The sequence below is a fragment of the Meleagris gallopavo genome, chromosome 1 (genome assembly GCF_000146605.3).
Source record: "Meleagris gallopavo isolate NT-WF06-2002-E0010 breed Aviagen turkey brand Nicholas breeding stock chromosome 1, Turkey_5.1, whole genome shotgun sequence".
In the NCBI taxonomy this organism is placed as follows: domain Eukaryota; kingdom Metazoa; phylum Chordata; class Aves; order Galliformes; family Phasianidae; genus Meleagris; species Meleagris gallopavo.
Window position 1 is genome coordinate 168290273 of NC_015011.2, and position 12710 is coordinate 168302982.

The window sequence follows — 12710 nt, forward strand, 5'->3', positions numbered from 1 at the left end:
ATCCCTGCAGCTCACCCATTTCCAAAACTTTGCTGTGTAAACCTAAACCTAACACAAGCCTTTGTGTCTAAGTCGCTATGTGGGTTGTTTGTAGGCATTCATTTAGCTTCAATTTTAATTGTTTTTAATTGTCTCAGTTGTTAAAATCCAGTTTTAGTTTAGCAGTGCAGGACAAATTCAGTATTTGTTACATGGATGATGATGATTTGAGCACCTTATTAATACTTGCAACATTTTTTTAAAGACTTAACTGTGTAAGTTACTTGTTTGTTAATATCAGCAGAATTGTTTGCCTCAATACTGGAAATATTGGTTTTTGTTTGCTTGTTTTTTCAGGATGAAAGTAAAAAAACTGCCTATGATTCTAGCTCTCCATTTGAAGAGATTTAAATATATGGATCAGCTGCATAGATACACAAAACTCTCTTATAGAGTAGTTTTTCCTTTAGAGCTTCGTTTATTTAACACCTCAGGAGATGCCACCAATCCTGACAGAATGTATGACCTCGTTGCTGTGGTAGTTCATTGTGGAAGGTAATAACAGTACATTATGTAGGAGATTTTTGTATAAAAGCTAAAGTGTTTTTTTTTTTTTAAATGAAGAAAAGAAAAAAAGGAAAGAAACTCACAAAATCACATAGCTCTAATAGCATTTAAAGATATCTTAAAAATTTCTTAGAAAAGAAAGCATTGTGAGGAGGTGCTACTAATAGGGACAGAATACATGGCCTTGTTGCCACCACAGTTCACTTTGGAAAGTAGTAACAACGTATACATATGAGTATTTATGTGAGCTTAACTATGTCAAAAGAAAAATGAAAGGTATCCCATATCATATAACTCTAATAACAGATTCTCTCTACTCTAGACCTACAAATTGTTTGAGTGTTGTTAAAAGGTTAAGGCAGTTCCAGAGCTGCATTAAATACTTGTTCACTTTCAATTGTGTGGTTCAGGTAAGTGCATCATTTCCTTACCTGAAATCTGCTTAACAATCAGGGTGCTCTTAGAGTTCTTTGTTCATGTTGCAGTTATGGAGAATTTTTCTTGTCTGCCATAAACTGAAGAGCAGTGCATTATCACAGATTTGTAGAGGCTGGAAGGGACCTCCAGAGATCATCGAGTCCAACCCCCCTGCCAAAGCAGGTTCCCTACACCAGGTTGCACAAGTAGGTGTCCAGGTGGGTCTTGAATATCTCCAGAGAAGGAGACTCCACAACCTACCTGGGCAGCCTGTTCCAGTGCTCCGTCACCCTCACCACAAAGAAGTTCTTACGCACATTCGTGCAGAACTTCCTATGCTGCAGTTTCTGGCCGTTTCCCCTTGTCCTGTCTTCACATACTGCTGAAAACAGTCTGGCCTCGCCACTCTGCCCCCCACACCTTAGATATTTATAGACCTGGATCAGGTCTCCTCTCGGTCTTTTCTCAAACAGACCCAGTTCACTCAGCCTTTCTTCATAGGGGAGATGCTCCAGGCCCTTCACCATCTTTGTGGCCCTCCGCTGGACTCTTTCCAAGAGATCCTTGTCTTTTTTGTACTGGGGAGCCCAGAACTGGACACAGTACTCCAGATGAGGCCTTACCAGGGCAGAGTAGAGGGGGAGGATCACCTCCCTCGACCTGCTGGACACGCCCTTTTTAATGCACCCCAGAATGCCATTAGCCTTTTGGCCACGACGGCACACTGCTGGCTCATGGCCAACCTGTTGTCCACCCCAGGACGCCCAGGTCCCTCTCTGCAGAGCTTCTCTCCCAACCTGTACAAGTGCACGCAATTCTTCCTCCCCAGATGCAAGACTCTACACTTGCTTTTGTTGAACCTCATCCGGTTTCTTACTGCCCAGCTCTCCAGCCTGTCCAGGTCTCGCTGAATGGCAGCACAGCCTTCAGGCGTGTCAGCCAATCCTCCCAACTTCGTATCATCAGCAAACTTGCTGAGGGTGGCCACTATCCCCTCATCAAGGTCATTGATGAAGATGCTGAACAAGACCGGACCCAGCACAGACCCCTGAGGGACACCACTGGTTACAAGTCTCCAGCCAGACTCTGCACCACCAACGACGACCCTCTGCGCTCTGCCAGTCAGCCAGTTCTCAACCCACCTCACTGTCCACTCGTCTATCCCACACTTCCTCAGCTTTGTTATAAGGATGTAGTGGGAGACAGTATCAAAGGCCTTGCTGAAGTCAAGGTATACTACATCCACTGCTCTCCCCCCATCCACCTAGCCAGTGACAACATCATAGAAGGCTACCAGGTTGGTCAAGCATGACCTCCCCCTGGTGAACCCATGCTGATAACCTCCTTTTCTCCCAGTTGTCTGGAGATGGTATCCAGCACAAGCTGTTCCATCACCTTTCCAGGGTCAGAGGTGAGGCTGACAGGCCTGTAATTACCCGGATCTTCCTTCTTGCCCTTCTTGAAGACCGGAGTGACACTGGCTATCCTCCAGTCTTCAGGGACCTCCCCCATTCTCCAAGACCTCTCAAAGATGACAGAGAGCGGTTCAGCAATCACCTCTACCAACTCCCCCAGCATCCGTGAATGCGTCCCATCAGATCCCATGGATTTATGAACATTGGTGTTGCCTAGGCACTCTCGGACCACCTCTTCCCCGACTAAAGGGAAGTCTTCCATTCCCCAGACCCTCTCACTAACCTCCAGGGTCTGGGATTCCTGAGGGAGGGCCTTTTCACTGAAGACAGAAGCAAAGAAGGCATTCAGTATCTCTGCCTTCTCAGCATCCCCCATTACCAGAACACCCCCTCACTTAGTAGGGAAGCCACATTCTCCCTAGGCTTCCTTTTACTGTTAAGATACTTAAAGAAGCCTTTTTTATTATCCTTTATCACCTTTGCTAGATTCAATTCCAGGTGGGCTTTAGCCTTCCTCGTCACATCCCTGCAGGCCCTGACAACATTTCTATATTCTTTCCAAGTGGTCAGACTCTTTTTCCATATTTCACGGAGTTTGTGCATGCTCATCCTTGCTCATCCACACAGGTCTCCTGCCATCCTTTCCTGATTTCTTGCTCACAGTGACACACTGATCCTGAAGAAGAGCTGTTTAAATGGTGACCAGCTCTCACAGGCCCCCTTACCTTCTAATATATAATATAGTTATATAATTAACATAATATGTAATTATAATATAATTATAGCTGTTTTAGTTTAAATGGGAAACCCTTTCATTGCTGTAAGGATTTTTCAATCTCCCAAATTATTAGTTTAACTTAATTGTTTTTTTCTTTATTTTTTCCTTAACATTCAAACAGATAAAAAGATACCATATTGAGACTGTAGTTGAACGATGTGTTTTTCTTTATGAAGATTGTAAAATCCTTTGGGATCTATTCAATCATTATGAAGCATTAGAATAATTTATTTATTTCACGTCTCTATTTCTCTTTTATTTCCCTTCATTTATGCCTTCATGCCTGTGCTGCTTAGTCTTTAATTTTATGTATAAAACATAGGTACCTAAGGTGTTGCTAAGAAAACTATTTGAGTTGGTGGAAAAAAGGAAAAGAAACATCCAAACAGAAATTATATGGTAGCCCATTTAATTAGTGTTAAACACTACTTACTACAAGGAAAAAAAACCACACACTTTAGTGAAATATATTTGTACATTTGTGTGTGTTGTGATCTGAATTCTTCTTTAATTGTATTTTACAGTGGCCCTAACAGAGGACATTATATTGCAATAGTGAAGAGTCATGATTTTTGGTTGCTTTTTGATGATGATATTGTTGAGGTAAGCTTTGTGTAACCCTGGATTTTTTTCACATACTAATCAGAGCATTTGCACCCCTATTTGCTGCTCAAGGACTTAGAAGACTGTCATGCTAATGCCCATTCCAAATGAGAAAGAACTGTGAGTGCAGAGCTACACTTTACAGTTTGACTGTACAGTAATTTGAATTGTTTCACTTTTTATAACTTCTTAAAATAAACTTCTTTATTGCCAGTGTCTTTCACCTTCGTTTGGTAAGCTGTTCCTTTGGCCAGAGCATGTGGCAAATAGAGTACAGGTGAACTGATTTTACCATTATGAGAGTATACAATTTCTTGGCGCAAGATGTTTATTCATATTATGAGTATATATATTTAATGTCTGATCTGTTGGGCTGGATCAGTCTGGTAGTCTGTTAGATGGAGTGTCCTAGATGGTTTCAGAAAAAAATGCAACAAGAGTCAAAGTAGACTGAAACCTGTTAGATTGCAATGTAAAATCTAAAAGTTAATCCTTAAAAATCTTTTGCTTATGATATTGTTGCTAATGTTAGCCATGCTTCTAGGAATTCAAGAATTCCTAACAAGTTAATAAATAGATAAATAGCTTTTAACTAATCATAGAATCATAGAATGGCCTGGGTTGAAAAGGACCACAAAGATCATCTAGTTCCAACCCCCTGCTATGTGCCACCAGACCAGGCTGCCCAGAGCCACATCCAGCCTGGCCTTGAATGCCTCCAGGGATGGGGCATCCACAACCTCCTTGGGCAACCTGTTCCAGTGCGTCACCAGCCTCTGTGTGAAAAACTTCCTCCTAATATCTAACCTAAACCTCCCTTGTCTCAGTTTAAAACCATTCCCCCTCGTCCTATCACTGTCCATTTTCTTCAACAGTCTTGACATTGTCAACTTTATTTTCTCAGTTACCTTTTATTCTTTATTGAGGGAAAGAACAGTCCGTGTTTTAGATTGTTTCTGTTTTTTTGCTTGTTCTGTCATCTTTTTTTCCACCTTGTCTTTGCTTACGCAGCAACAGAAGTATGATTATGCTGTCCAAGTCCTTTATTAAATTTAATTAAGCCTGTACAATGAATAATTTATGTTCTTCCTCACAATATACAAAACTGCATAATTAAAAACAAGAAAAGTGGGTGAGACAGGTATTAGACTTACGGTGTTAATTGGCAGAACAAGTCAAGGGTAGTAAGAATTTCTTATCATCAAGCCACATTATGGATTGTTTTTCACATAGTAAATGCCAAACATGGAAATATGTAGGGTTGCTGGGGAAAGTTAAAAAGGATTGCTTGTATGTCTTATCAAAATGCACTGTAAATTGAAGTACCTTGATAAAGTCAAAAGTTCACTTTCCTCCAGGGAAAAAAGAAGCTGCTGTGGAGATCTCATATAATTTCACAAACATAAAGTGCAGACTTTCCAGTTCCAGAGCAGTAACACCTGGAATTTCTTGTGTTTTTTTTTTCCTTTGTTTTTTCCCTCTGAGCCCTTCTAAGGAGGAAGGAAAGAATCTTTTCCCAGATCTTAAACATTTTGCTGTTTGTTATTCCCATGACAAGTTGGAATGACTTGCTCCTTCCTGAGAAAGATTCCCATTCTTATAATGGAAATGAGGTTAAATAAAGTCTAAGTGAAGGAAGATTTATTTTTCAGTCTTTTTGTTGTTTGTAGCCTAATTGCCCTTGGCATAGAACGTGGCAAGATAGCTTGCTTTTAGTTTGTTTCTTTTGTATGCAAAGATGATGAAAATCAGCATATACTCTTTTCACTTTCCAGATATTTAAAATCTTTCCACAAAAACTGAATTAAGAACTGATGAAAAAGTTAACCTTCATTCTCTGAGCTCTGATTTTTCTCACCTGCAGTTGATCGGCTTCCAGTGTTTAGGGTTAAAAATGATAAATTGTACATACATTCTAGATAGTGAATTAAACGTCTCAGCGCAATATTGTTACCTTTATAATTATTCCATGTTAAACTTGTGCAAGCAATGCACCTCTTGTTGCATTCATGGTTCACCTAATCCTTAAAAGTGAACATGCATATGTGCATACATCTATATATCTGCTGCCATCTGTGCAGCTGATGACAGATAGGAAACTAAAATTTAATGAATTTTAAGAGTTAGTTGGATTTCATCATTGTATATAATATGTGGAAGTTCTTTGAAAATAGTTTCTAGAGTGGAACTTAATGTGATATGTGTTATGCAAGATATTCTAACATTAAATGTTTGGTATTTTACGTACAGAAAATTGATGCACAAGCTATTGAAGAATTCTACGGGTTGACGTCAGACATCTCAAAGAACTCTGAGTCTGGTTACATCCTCTTCTATCAGTCTCGGGATTGAGGGGGAGTTATAGTGAAGAGAGATTGTTACGCCTCACGTCTTCTCTATCTTGGATTGGAGCAAGCACTGAAAGAAAGGAAGCTGGAAGCTCCAGGGGCAGTAGCACAGTTTGCACACGACTAAGCAAAGAACTTGGGATTTTTAAGACCTTTGTATCATTTTCATTTTATTTGCTCAGGTATCATGCTGACTGCACATCTCCACTGCATCTCATAAGCAAAAAGAGATACCAGCCACTCTTGCAGGAGCTTTCTGTTAGGAAATACTGTCTCCAAATACTGGTCCTAGTTCAAAGCCTATTAAGGTCACTGGAGAACCTTTCATGGAATTCAGTGGAATTTGAATCAGATTCTAGCAGCACTGCCAGATTGGTGCAATAGGAGATTAGGAATAGATCTCTATTTTATACAGACTTCACATGTAAGAGGTAAAGGACTCTTTGTAAACTTAATTTCCTGTGCTTAATTTTGAAAGAATGAGGCTGGAACGTTACTGTGTAAGCAAAAAGATATATCTGGGCCCAATTGCCTTCTTGATGGTAGTAGTTTAACTGAAGATACAAACTAGTGTCAGGGAGGCAAGTATGTTTTGCTTCTCTGAAGAAGCTTACGTTATTTATAATGTATGATCGGGAACAATCAGTCAAGATTATGGTTTTTAGTCTCCGTATGGGGAAAGATTTGGTTTGTAATAGTATATGTTTATTTATAAATTATTGTTACTTAGGATCTCGTTACTTAGAATCTCCTTTATTCTAGCCAATACTGGGGATTTTATGTATTAATTTGAATTAAAACTAATTATGTTTAAATGTTAAAAAAAAAAGAAAGAGAGCTGATATAAAGTCTAAAAGCAATGCCTGCAATGTCTTTAAAAATGAGTAATATAGAGAGATTTCCTTCTGGAGGAACTGGTATCTAAGTGAGGTACTTTTATTAAATTAGAATATTATCTTAACATTAATGTGTGAAAAAAGTGATCAAAATAATACATAGAAGACTTTAATGAACGCATATCACAAGAAAAAGGTGGTGCGGTGGTGGTATACCAGTCTTGATAGTTCTTTAATTGTTTGTTAATGTCTTGTGCTCTAAGCAAATTGGAACCATTGTCTGAATATAATTCCCTCTCCTAAAAATGGATCCACTTATGTTACTTATGTCAGTCACGTGGGTGACTATCTCAAAAACCACTCAAGGTCTCAAGTACAAATTGTGTCTAAGCGATAAAAAGAAATAGGCTTAGAATTTCATGAGACTGAAGATATACTACATTCCTTTAAAAGTAGTATGAAGAGGATTTTTCACCTCTAGGGTGAAAAATTCTGAAACCAACTGCTTATACTTCACTTTAGGTTTATGAAATAGCATTAAAGATTAAATCTTGACAAAACACCTGATCTGTAGTAAATGTGAACTACTGTGATTCGACATTCTTCCACTTAACAGTACTTTGTCTGTCAGTAGCTGAATGTAACTTCTGGAAGGTCAGGGGATATTCATTCCTGTTGATGGCAATCAAGTTTCGGATGTCCTTGTCTCCCCTTTTCAGCTAGTGATTTGTACCTTATTGTAGTTTTCTAAGGTTATTTTATTAATACTGTTGCAAACTTTAAAAAGAATGTCTCCTGTCTGCTGCTATAACTATTTACTTACCTGTATCTTTTAGCTCAGGAAATGACTTCACCTATTCACTCAGTTGAACTAATCTTTAACAGGGTCACTGAATAAATTGGGCTATTTAGCAACTGTCATACTGTAACAAACCGCTTTTGTAAAACACAAAGTTTCTAAAGCCCTGGTTAGGCTAGAACACTTTTATATAAAATCATTTATAGCGATCAAACTGTCCAAGTACCAGCATTGCAAAGTAAAGCTTCAGTATTGTGGGGGATGCAGAAACTACGATTGGATTTTTCTTAAGGAATTAAAATAATTTTAAAACCTTTTTTCAGCTTTCTGTGGGAAAAGGGCTAACGGGTGAGGCAGTTGATTAATGCTGCACATTAAAGGATGAAGTCCTTTGCATACTAAAGGTACAGTATTGTAAAAGAACTAAAGAACTGTCGTGTTTCTTTTTTACTAATTGATAAATGTTTGGTCCTTCTTTTCTTTTTTTGTGGCGTAGCTCAAAGCTGAGGCTAGTTGCTAAATACTTTATACCCTAACAAAATGTAAAACACTTGTGTTTTATTCACTGGTTTTAATTCTGCAACTTATTTTTGTAAAATACTGGCTTTTATTTTGTGTAGGGTTTTTGAGATAGTATTCCGAATTATATATTTCACTTGGCTTTTTTTTTTTTTTCAGCTGAAATAATTGTAATTTCTCAATTAAACTGTTATCAGAAACTGCAAATTCATTAGAAAAAGTAAAGAAGCAGGGGAAGTGCAAAATATAACTGTTTGGTATGTAAAGCAGTATGGAATTATTTCTTGACTATAATACAGGGGGGAGTTTGGGAAAGTTATCCGTTGTTGTAAATGGTGGAAATGATTTGCTGTGTCACAATGTAAAATGTTAATTGGGACTACGGTCCTCTATTTTGTATATTGGAACAAAAACTTCTATTAAATAAAATATGTTCTCTAAAGGTAAGTACTGCACCCTTTGCAGAGCCCTCGTGGTCAGTCTGCTGTCTTCTGTGCTTTTCAGTGTTTTCAAACCCTAAGTATCTAAGTGTCCTGTGTTAGGCTGACAGCCCTGAGCTGTGGAAGGAATGTGTTTAAATACAGTGCCTTTTATATCTCAGTTTGTTGTTACAAAAGTAGTTCTGTGGCAGTTACATTTTTCGTGGTGTAGTTCTCTACTATTGGTTTTTAAGCCAATTGTTGGTTTCTGAGTTAGAGAAGAGAGGGAGTGTTTTAAAATACTGTTCTTCCTTATTTCCATTTCCTCTAAAAATCAGAACTTTATGTAAAGTGTGCATCCAAGTTACATAACGGATTGCCACTTTGTGGGAGTGGAAGCTGAAGGAATGAAAAGTCAGAGTATTTACAGAGCTAGCATAAGAGAGAAGCGACTGACCAAAAAACTGGAACTCAACATCAGAAGTAAAAATGCACCTGATGACAATATCCAGTGTGATTTGGTTTCAAGTCATTTCCCACTTGGAGTATACTTGTAATGAATAGACATACTATTTACAAACAGATCGTACCCTGCTGTGTTTGAAGTTGTGATGACTACATCCATGTCCTTTCACTGTATGGAGCAGGGACTTAATCATTTGCACACGTACCTTAAAATTGAATTGTGTTGTCAGAAGTTTGTCACGTATCTGGTTGCGTATCTTCAGGTGAAATTCAGATGTTAGCACATAGAGATTTTATACCATTTCAGATCTGCTGTCGTACCCTTAGTCATCTGCGTGGACTGGCAGCTAGACCACAATACCTACAGAAGGTCTGCATCATTCTAGAGCAGCAGTTTAAAGCTGGCCAGGACATCCTGGCTTGCTCCCCATGTCTCTGTCTCAGCGTTTCCACATGCAGTATCGCATGTGCACTTCTTGGTGCATATACATATATAACTTTATATTACTTTGTTACTTTTTTTTGTGGTGGGATGTTTGTAAACCTGAAGTATGCGAGGCCACTAGTTACTTTCACTATTAAAATGAAAAGAAATTTATCTTGTGTTATTTAGCCCAGTCTCTCAGCTGTAGGTCCAAGATGACCAGTAAAGGCATCTTTTTGAAAGAAATTTTGATATGTGAAATCTTCAGTTTTCATTTAACAAAAAATAATTAGCTTTATTTCAAGATAAGTAGTATGCAACTTTTCTTCTGGAAGTTTAAATAATCCAGATGCAGATAATCCAGATGCAGTTTGTTTGCTCTCCTAGAGTGGTTTTACAGTCTAAGTTGTTCAGTTTTTCCCCTTGTGTTTGTCAGGGTTGATTTGAAGATTATACATCTAAAATCAGTCGTTGCTTTCCCTCTTGATAATACAGTGTGAACATTTTATGAGCTCTAACTTGTGTGGCTTCAAAGCCCTCTAACTCTCACAGAATGATGTGAGTTGTATAATACATTAGTCTCTTTCCATGCAAGCCTCCAGATACTTGGTTATTACTGAAATTAATATCCTCCATCATCTGTGTTCAAGGGCTGTCCATTTTGCTGACTCTTTGCTTCTGATTGATTGTTACAAGTGAGCTATGCAGGTCAACTGCCGTGCAAACAAACAGTGGCTTCATCTTTTAAATACAGAGATCTCTGAAATCTGTTTCCAGTTTTATTAATAGAGTCTGACGGGGCAGAAATAACTTTGTTTGGTCTGTATTCAAAACATTCGCAAAGTGGTCTGCCTCTTCCTTTGTAAAGTAAGCTAAACCTCACAATCTGCTATAATGGTTGATGAGTTCTTTTTTGGGGGAGCTTAAGTATGTGTTGGATATATAAGGAAGATTGCAGATAACATCAGCATTAAAAGGAACTGAATAATATTTTTCTTCAAGCTCAAATGAATTATATTCTTCCTTTCCCACTAATGGCTTGTGATTGGCTCTACATAAGAGATTTTAAGGAATCAGATAAATGCAGAGATGCTGTCTGCCAGCTCTTTGTATGGAATTCCTGCTGGCAACATCAGGGAGCTTTAATTACAGAAGGGTCATATCTTTGATTTGCATTTCACAGGTTATGTGAACCAGGAGAGGTTGCCTAGCACGGATCTTGCAGAGAATGTGGAGAGGAGCTTTAGAATTACTTATAAAAATACTAGATTTAAAAAGAAAAAAAAACACCAAAAAACACCAAAAACCCTAAAAGGTGAAATACTACATTTGATACGAATTTCTAGTGGGGGGAGTTAGGGTATATTCAAAACACTCTGCCATACTCTAGGCTTTTCTTCCTTATTAAAGAATTGTGCTTTTTTTGAGTATGTTTTATTTGTTCTTCAGGTCCGCTAAATTAGTGAACTCTATTTCAAAGTGGGGTCCAATGCTTAACATTTCTTGCATTGAAAAGAGCTGGAGCTGTTTTGTCTATGCCTTTCTGGTGAAAGTTCTCTTCAAAAGCAAATGTATTTGGAGTCGTGGGATTGAATAAAAGCCACAATTTTTATGTACCCCTTTAATCGTATTTTTAAAGAAATTCTGGAAGCCATTCTGTTTTTCTCCCTAGCATTGTTACGGAACCTGAAACGTATTTGGAAAATGAAATGTTTATTTTATAGAAAATACCTTCAGATTATTTTAGAGATTGCTTGAGCTCAGCATGGCAATATTACAATTGAGCGAAAGAACCATTAGAAGCTAGATACCGAGGAGAGAGAATACAGTGGCATTACCAAACACAGTACTAACAGGACCCAAATTTTACTAAGATACATTTCTACAGAATCATAGAATAGAATCACTCAGGTTGGAAAGGACCTTAGTTGGACACTGAGTCTAACTATGACCTAACCATACCACCCTAACTAACAACCTTCCGCTAAGACATGTTCCTGACCAGAACAGCGTAGAAAAGTTAGAGTTGGAAAGGACCTTTAAGATCATCTAATTCCAACCACCTGCTGTAGGCAGGGACATCTTCTCCTAGACCAGGTTGCTCAAAGCCCAAACCAGCCTGACCTTCAACGCTTCCAGGAAGAGGGCACTTGCAACCTCTTCCCACACTCACACTGAAGAATTTCTTCCCTCATGTCTAGTCTAAATCTACCCTCTTCCAGATAAAAGCCATTACGCTTTGTCCTGTTGCTACCTGCCCTTACAAAAAGTCCTTCATGAGCTTTCATTAAGGCCCCATACAGAACTGGAACGCCACTATAAGGTCCCCTCAGAGTGAAAAAGGGAGCTGAAATAAGCTCTAGTGAAAAAGGAGGCTGAAGGAAGCTCTAGCAAAAAAGGGAGCTGAAGGGAGCTCTAGCGAAATTGATGAAAGACGCTCTAGCGAAAATGGGAGCTGAAAGAAGCTCTAGTAAAAGAGAGCAGAAGGAAGCTCTAGCGAGAAAGGGAGCTGTAAAAGCTAGTGAGAACACTAAAAGAAACTTTTGTGAAAGCTGAAAGAAGCTCTAGCAAAAAAGGGAGTTGAAAGAAGCTCTAGCAAGAAAGCTGAAAGAAGCTCTAAGGAAAGAGAGCTGAAAGAAGCTTTAATGGAAAAGGGAGCTGAAGGAAGCTCTAGCGAAAATGAGAGCTGAACGAAGCTCTGGTAAAAGAGCTGAAAGAAGCTCTAGCGAAAAAGGGAGCTGTAAAGATAGCAAGACAGAACTGAAAGAAACTTTTATGAAAGCTGAAACAAGTTCTAACAAGAAAGGGAGGTGAAAGAAGCTCCAGTGAAAGAGAGCTGAAGGAAACTAACAAAAAAGGAAGATTAAAGAAGCTCCAGCAAAAAAAACCTGAAAGAAGATCTAGGAAAAAAGGGAGCTGATAGAAGCTCTTGCAACGAGGAAGGCTAAAGCCCATCTGGAATTGAATCTGGCTAAAGTGATAAAGGATAATAAAAAAGGCTTCTTCAAGTATGTTAACAGCAAAAGGAAAACTAGAGAGAATGTGGGCCCTTACTAGGTGGAGGGGGGGTTCGGTGGTAACGGGGGAGTGCTGAGAAGGCAGAGATACTGAATGCCTTCTTCTGTCTTCAGTGAAAAGGCT

The 12710-nt window shown here is 38.7% G+C and overlaps 1 protein-coding gene across 1 annotated transcript in view; it reads left to right on the forward strand.

Annotated features, from left to right (window-relative positions):
• The window catches only part of USP12 (ubiquitin specific peptidase 12), a 31034-nt gene extending 24755 nt beyond the window's left edge, over positions 1-6279 (forward strand). The window contains 3 exon segments of the mRNA XM_031552047.1: positions 337-534; positions 3681-3759; positions 6010-6279. Of these exon segments, the coding sequence (XP_031407907.1) occupies positions 337-534; positions 3681-3759; positions 6010-6111 (379 nt within the window). The 3' untranslated portion in view covers positions 6112-6279.
• Positions 6280-12710: the final 6431 nt, after the last annotated feature.